At 35.8% G+C, this 8,400-nt stretch overlaps 1 protein-coding gene across 1 annotated transcript; it reads right to left on the bottom strand.

The window, feature by feature from the left end:
* Window positions 1-7,079: 7,079 nt before the first annotated feature.
* Window positions 7,080-7,451, bottom strand: LOC140959363 (uncharacterized protein At1g15400-like). Its single transcript, XM_073417216.1, has one exon. The coding sequence runs from the start codon at window positions 7,449-7,451 to the stop codon at window positions 7,080-7,082; it is 372 nt and encodes a 123-aa protein (XP_073273317.1).
* Window positions 7,452-8,400: the final 949 nt, after the last annotated feature.

Genomic DNA, 8,400 nt, shown 5'->3' with positions numbered 1-8,400 from the left:
TTAGGCAATCATGTCTTCTGCAAAGTTGTAGATAATTTCTCTAGGATTCCAAACATGTTTGAATCACCTCCATTTGAGTTTTCTAGCTTGAGTTATCATTATTTTACTAACACTTAGTAAACCTGTAAATAAAACATATTTAGTAGAACATTTAAATATAAACACACAATACTAAAATAACATAATTTATAATTTTAATGAAACTTAAATTTTAAAATATCGATTTTAACATATAATAAATTATTAATTTTATGTTTCATCATATGCCGTTGAACGTTAACTAGATTGAGTATTGATCAAAGTAATCAAGTTTTGCTTTGAATTGAATGGTGATATTGTATATTTCAAATGTCAATTCTAGATTTGATATTGATAGCTTCGAATTCAAGACTTCGACTTCGTCAGACCGACAAAAGAAAGGTATAAATCAATGTTAAATCGGGAATGATAACTCGAGTAAGATGTAACTTGAGTTTCTCTAAAATCACATACTTACTTGTTATTGTTTTGATACAATTGAATTCCTTGCATGTGTAGCTTGTTCTATTGATTTATAGAAAGGCGTAGAATAGAAGACAGATATTGTTACAGAGTTATTGGCAGAGGTGCCAGGTCACTAGACGTTTGGGTTATATCGATGTGCTTAGGAGACAGATCGGTCCCTATTGTAGATTACTCGATATAGTGTGCCGAAGTCCAAGAATAGGAACGTACCGCCATCTCAAGGGGAGAGTAGGTGGGAAATTTGTTACGTTCTTATTCAAACCGGGATCCCTAGACTAGATAAGAGCCGATAAGAGTTTGACTTATAGTCGAGTCAAAGATTAAGAGTTAAAGAGTTTGATTTACAGATTTGTATTGATTATATTTCATAAATTATGATACACGTCATTAATATATGCTTTATGCTTTTGTATATGATCATATGAAATGCATGTATACATTGTTTATACTGTGAATGTATTTCTCACCGGAGTTATCCGGTTGTTGTTGTGTTTGTATGTGTGCATGACAACAGGTGGGACAGGATCAGGGTCGAGAAGAGGATGACAGATCAAGATTAGAGTGGTGATTTGGACTGAGAGATAGATCTAGTTGTTCACTACTTGATATGTAGTTGAGAAACACTAGTATATGCCTTTCCTTTAAACATGTTTTGTATTTTGAATCATGTTGTAGACATTGAACTTGATTTTGTTCAATAAATAAGAGAAAGCATAACTTGTTGTAGTATTTTCAACACTTGTTATGATGGGCTTGCCTTTAAAAAAAAATTAGACCTAGTTATATAATTGATCCATTTAATCCCAAAAGACTGATTAAGAAATGAATTAGCGTCCGGGTCTCCACAGGAATCCTCATCAATGACCGACCGTATCAACACACTAAATACTCTATTTACCCAACTCACTTCTATGGGACATAAAATAGAGAAAAATGAACGTGCAGAGCTTCTACTTCAAGGTCTACCAAATTCATATGATCAACTTATCATCAACTTAACCAACAACATTTTTATGAGATATCTAAAATTCAACGATGTCTTAACTACGGTTCTCGGAGAAAAAATCCAACGCAAGAATAAGGAAGATAGGTTGGTAACTTCAAAGCAGACAGAGGTTTTACCAATGATAAGAGAAAGATTTATGGATCGTGACTCGTGTGAGAGCCAAAGACAAGGTAGATCAAGTCGAAAAGTAAAAAGAAAGATATTTACTTCTTTAAATATGGCGGTAAAGAGCACTTCAAAAAAGAGTGTGCGAGTATCGAGAAGATATCTCAAGGAAATGTGGCCAGTACTTCAGGCGGTGGTGAAATATTATTCAGCGAAGCGGCAACAGTTGCAGAATGCAAGCACAAATTTTATGACACATGGATTATGGATGCAGGAGCGATGTGGCACATAATGTCTCGGAGAGAATGGTTTAATCGTTATGAACCAGTCTCGGAAGGATCTATATTCATGGAAAATGATAATGCCTTAGAAATCGCTGGGTTCGGTACTATCAAAAAAAATGTTTGATGGCATCATTCGCACCATACAGGAGGTACGACATATGAAAAGACTGACGAAAAATATTTTGTTGGATGATATATCGGGTGCAAAACTCGTATCGAGAACGATATCATGAAAATTGTGAAGGTTGCGCTTGTGGTTATGAAGGCGGAAAAAGTTGTTGTAAATTTGTATGTACTTTTGGGAGAAAAACACAAAGAGGCGGAACTAGCTGTTTTATCAATTAGTTCAGGAGAAGAATTAACAGAAAGCTCGGGCATATGTCAGAACGAGGGTTGAAAATTCTCTCAGAACGAAAACTGCTGTCGGGACTTACAAAAATGTCACTACTCTTTTTTTAGCACTGTGTTACCAGTAAACAACACAGATTAATGTTTGACACTTCTACTGCCAGAATCAAAAGCATATTGGAGCTGATTCATTCAGATGTTTGGCAAACACCGGTTGTATCCCTAGGAGGAGTGAGATACTTTTTCTCGTTCATTGATGATTTCTTTAGGAGATGTTGTAGTGTATCCAATCAAGAAGAAATCAAATGTTTTTCAGATCTTCAAAGATTTCAAAGCGCGGGTTGAACTTGATTTTGAAAAGAAAATCAAGTGTCTGAGAACTAACAATGGAGGAGAATATACAAGTGATGAATTTGATGCATTTTGTCGACATGATGGCATCAAAAGACAATTCACGACGGCTTACACACCTCATTAGAATAGAATGGCAGAAGGGATGAACAGAACCTTGTTGGACAGAACAAGAGCTATGTAGAGGACTGCAGGTCTAGACAATTCTTTTGGGCGGAAGCAGTTAAAACGACTTGTTATATTATCAATTGTTCTCCTTAAATGACGATTGATCTGAAGACTTTGATGGAGATGTGAATTGGGAAGCTTGGAAATCCTGTGTATGTTCTGTATAATGATCAAGAAAGATCAAAATTGGATTCAAAATCCAGAAAGTGTATATTTTTGAGTTATGATGATGTAGTAAAGAGGTTTCGTTTGTGGAATCCTACTGTCCATATGTTTGTCATCAGCAGATATATTAACATCGAGGAATATAAAGTAAAGAGAGACAAAGGCACGTTGAATTCAGAAACTACTATATTTCATGTGGAAAATAAGAGGACGAAGGTCAAATTTCTTGTGAAGCAGTACCAGAGTATGAACAACAAGAACATGTTGAGTCTGAGGTTTCCATGTGAGGCAGTCAACTCGAGACAGAAGACCTTCAGGTTGGCTTTCAGATTATGTCACTGAAAGTAATATTGTATGTTGTTTATTATCAGAGGATGATTAGCCATCAAGTTTCCACGAGGCTACTCAAAACTCGGATATATCCTTGTGGATAATAGCAATGTAAGAAGAATTGGAGGCATTAGACAAGAATAAAACTTGGGATCTTGTTACACTATCACGAGAGAGGAAAGCCATTGGTAATAGATGGGTCTATAAGATCAAAAGTGATGGCAATAACCAAGTGGAAAGATATCGTGCTAGATTGGTGGTAAAAGGATATGCTCAGAAACAAGAAATTGACTTCAATATGATATTTTCTCATGTGTTTAGGCTTACAACAGTCAGAGTAGTGATGAAATTGTGTGATGTGTTTGACCTATATCTAGAACAGTTAGATGTGAAAACGGCATTTCTTCGTGGAAATCTTGAATAAGAAATCTATATGTTCCAGCCCGAAGGTTTTGCGAAAAAATGCAAAGAGAACTTGGTTTGCAGGTTGAACAAATCTTTGTACGATCTCAAACAGGCGCCGAGGTATTGGTACAAGAGATTTGATTCGTATATCATGAGCCTTATATACAACTGACTGAGTGCAGACTCTTGTACATATTTCAAGAGGTCTGGTAATGATTATATCATCTTGCTGTAGTATGTGGATTACATGTTGGTAGGAGACCATAACAAAGATCAGGTCCAAGGATTGAAGGCACAATTGGCTAGAGAATTTGATATGAAGGACTTGGGACCAGGAAACAATATTTTAGGGATGTAAGTTCACCGAGACAGAAGTAACACAAAGATTTGTCATTTCGAGAAAAAGTATTTAAAGAGAGTCTTGCAACGCTTCAACATGCAAGACAGTAAGCCTATTTCGACCCTTTTTCCTGTTAACTTCAAGTCCTCCGAGATGTGTCCTAGCAATGAAGTAGAGATGATAAAGATGTCTCGAGTACCATAGGCATAAGCAGTGGAAATTTTGATGTTCTCCATGATCTGTACAAGATCGGACATTGCTCAAACAGTGGGAGCAGTTAGTCGGTATATGGCGAATCCTGGATGAGAGCATTGGAGTACTGTTAAGAGGATCTTTAGATACATTAAGGGTACATCAAATGCTTCATTATATTATGGAAGATCAAATTTTACAATCAGGGGCTATGTTGATTCAGATTATACAGGTAATTTTGTTAAGAGGAAATCTACTACTTGTTATGTGTTTACACTTGCAGGGGGAGCAGTAATTTGGGTTTCAAAACTACAAATAATTGGGGCGTTATCTACAACGAAAGCAGAATACATGGCAGCTACTCAAGCATGTAATGAGACAATATGGATTAAAAGGTTATTGGAGGAGATTGATCACAAACAAGAGAATGTTCCTTTGTTTTTTGACTGTCAGAGTGCCTTGCACATTGCAAGAAATCCAGCATTTCATTCCAGGACGAATCACATTGGAGTCCAATTTCACTTCGTGCGAGAAGTAATAGAAGAAGGTGTTGATATTCAAAAGATCCATACAAAGGATAACATAACTGATGTTTTAACTAAGCCAGTGAACATATTGATAAGTTTGAGTGGTGTAGATCCTCAAGTGGCTTAGCAGAAACGTAAGCAGCAGGTAATGACAAGATTTAAAGGATCTGTGGAGATGTGTTTGATTCTCAATCAAATCTCCAAGTGGGATAAATATCGGAAAAAATAATACATTGCATGATAGATATCATTTAGTCAAAAATGTTGGCAGATGTTTGTCAAATTTGGTCGAAGGATTTGATGAATGTTTTGCATTCAGACATTAGAAATCACCTATAGCATTTAAGTTCTTAGTTTTATAATATATGTGATGTGTTTGTTCTCCTATATTAAGAGAGTATATTTTCTCTTTGGAAACACAGTGAATGGTTGTACACTATAAAATATTATAGTGAAATTATTTTCATCTTGTCCGTGGTTTTTACCCTTTTTCACGTAAATCTCGATGTCCAGTTTTATATTTTATTTTAATATTATTATCTCATATTGTCACACATGAGCCAACAATATCGGATGAAAAGATGGATCAAATGGTATCATACTCATTAAAAATATCGACTGAAAAAAACTGCTACGGAACTACCGAGGATTAAGGCATACCTTTCTTTAGATTGATTGGAGTGTGCAGGTTAGATGGCAGAGAAAGTTCTTTGCTCAATAGATCCCAGAGCTGCAGTCCGACTACGCTATTGGTGGAGTGTTGCTGCAGGATGGGCGCCCAGTTGCCTATGAGAGTCGCAAACTCAATGATGCTGAGAAGAGATACACAGCACAGGAGAAGGAGTTGTTAGCGGTTGTGCAATATTGACTCACGGCGGGGGAGCAAATCCAAATAGAAAAAATACATTGGGTTTAGGGATAATCAGGCTCGAACTAATGATTTCTTCGTATGATGAAGACGAGGATGAAGTATTTGATGCCGGGCTTTTAAAAAAGAGGATTTCGACTCCGCCGAAACACAAAAAGTATCACCGAAAAGTAGAAGATCTTTTTTTATACCCAATGGATTCTTTCTTCTTTCTTTGATCTTTTTGCTTCTGATAGATGGAAATATTTATTTGCATTTTACGGACTGCAAAGATACTTCCAAGCTGATTAAATCCGTCAAGCATGCCAGTCCAAGGCACTGAGTCCGGGAATGTAAAGAGCTCAACTGATCTATTCTACGCTATTACTTGGGCTTGGCTAGAATAGCTAGTAGGCTAGCTTGTTGGTTTGGTGAAGCAGTGGCGCATAGGCAGCTAACTCATTTTAATTGGGATAGATATTTGTTCGAGTTAAGAAAGGAATCACAACGTAACAAAGAATATAAAAGATTTAAATTTTCCTCTTATTATTTTTAGTAAAGTCACACATTTATTTCAACAATTGATATAGATGTCAAAATCAGGTGTTCAACTTTTTCAGAATTATACGATTGGAACAGTTAATGAGATATTGATTGTCGAGTGTGATACTTGGAATATTATTTATATTTATACGCTATAAAATATTTAAATTGAATTTTATCTATAATTGGTAGGGGACGTCTAGTACTAAGCCACCAAGATCAGTGAAAAATATCAATTTCTTTGAAGCTGGTTTCTTGGATCCTGTTATGTTTTAAAAGAGAAGGTTGCACTGGTGGCTTTTTATGCATGAAGATTGACGGTGGCTGAAGTCCAAGTAATGTATGTAAATGTTTAAAAAAATGATTTTAAAGTTTACACAGACAAAGTCATTACCAGTACTAAATGGATTTCAAATTTGATTTCAAAGTTCAACCTAATTATATTTTGAGGATCGGGAGATAATTCAAATTCTTCCTTTACATATTATTATAACCTAAGATTTTTGTAAACCAAATTATTTAAAAGTAATATAAAACAGACTTGAATTCGATCTATAAACACACCTTTGATATAAAATAAAGTTTCAGAAAATAAAAATAAATCGGTATCGTTTATTTTAAGAGTTCATTTACAAAAAATATTGTTTTTTTTAATGATGGATGATCGAATTAATCTATTTTATGAATATAGACATGCAGATGAAAAAAAACTTCAACAAATTAAAGTAGCAATCTTCAAATCCACGTACAGATAATATAATATATATTACATAATTATCTATATAATTAAAAAAAAACCTACGCAAATTATTATTAAGAAAAGAAAAAAAAGATGAAAAACACGATCATTTTCTTTTATCTTTTCACACTCCAAACTACTACACCTCAATTTCATCGATGATGATCACGTGGCACCCACGCGCAGCCGCCCCTAAGACATCCGATTCCGACCTCTCTAAGGACGTCACACCACGCGCTTGCCGGGTCTCGCCGGGGGCATGCGGCTGCGGCGGCGGTTCTTATCTTGTTTACCAAAGGCACTGCAAAGCCCACAAGCAGAAACCTTAGGAGACGGCGGCTCAATCGCGGGAGATACCCTTCCAGTACGAAAGCCTCTTCCTCCGCCGTTGGATCGGCTCCTCTCGATCGTCAATCCGGGTGGCGGCGGTGAGTTCTTGGTGGGCACCGTCGCGTCCGGATCTTGTTGGCCTTCAAGTTGAGGTTTATTGTTCTCTTTCTCCTGCTGATTGACGAGTTGAGTCAATTTTTCGTCCCAAACCAAACCTGAAGATCCTTGTCTCCTGAAAGATACTACAGATCTCTGCAAGCCTGCCATGCTTTAGCTCTGCGAATTTGCTGTTGTAATGTAATATAATGTAATGTAATGTAATGTAAATGGTGGTGGGGTTGGCAAATAGCGTGGATCCTTTATTGGAATGTCGGCTGTGTATTTTTTACTTTATTAGAGAAACCGGAGAATCTCGGGATGTGCGTTTCTTTAAAAACATTATTATTTTCATACAATTCAATAATTATTTAAATATAATAATTCCAAAGAGTGTGTGTGCATCTTTACAAGTCGTTTGTAAGTTTATCGAAACTCGGCTCAATAAAAAACTAACTTGATATCGTTTGTTAAATTTATCGAATCGAGTTCGAGCATAATGGTAATCAGCTCCTAAAATTGCGAGCCGTTTATGTGACTCAAGCTCGAGCACAAATAGTTTGTTGGGCTATTTTTTGCGTCATGAGTGTAGTTTATCCCACATTGCTAGATTAGTTAAATAGAAAGAAATGAGAAACTATAAAACGAGATGTTAATTGTGACTCCAAAAATAGTTTGTTTAACTAGCTCAAAAATGAGTTCGATTGACGAGCCGAGCTTTAAACATGATAAACGATATATCAACAAATTGAGCTCGAGCTATTCGCGAGCTTCGTAATTTCAAAACGAGTCGAGCTCGAACCTCATGATAAAAGCTTGAATCCATCTCAACTATGATATTGTTCGGCTCAGCTCGTTTACATCCCTAAGAACCATATAACTTACACGTTTTTTCATTTTTAGTTTTTTATTTTAGTGCTGCTGCCATAGTTTTCTAATAACGCACTAGTAATCTTATGGAAAAAAAAAAACTAAAGTTTGATAAAAAAAAAAATTCAAATTAATGAACTATAACCTTGAACTGATCATTGACATGATAAGAATAAAAAACCTGCAAATTACAAGACCAAACAGATAATTTCTTTTGTTTTTCTACCACCTTCCAAGAAAAAAAAGTTAA

This window comes from Primulina huaijiensis, chromosome 15 (assembly GCF_012295235.1).
Source record: "Primulina huaijiensis isolate GDHJ02 chromosome 15, ASM1229523v2, whole genome shotgun sequence".
Taxonomy (NCBI): Eukaryota; Viridiplantae; Streptophyta; class Magnoliopsida; order Lamiales; family Gesneriaceae; genus Primulina; species Primulina huaijiensis.
This window is presented reverse-complemented; position numbering and strand designations above follow the sequence as displayed.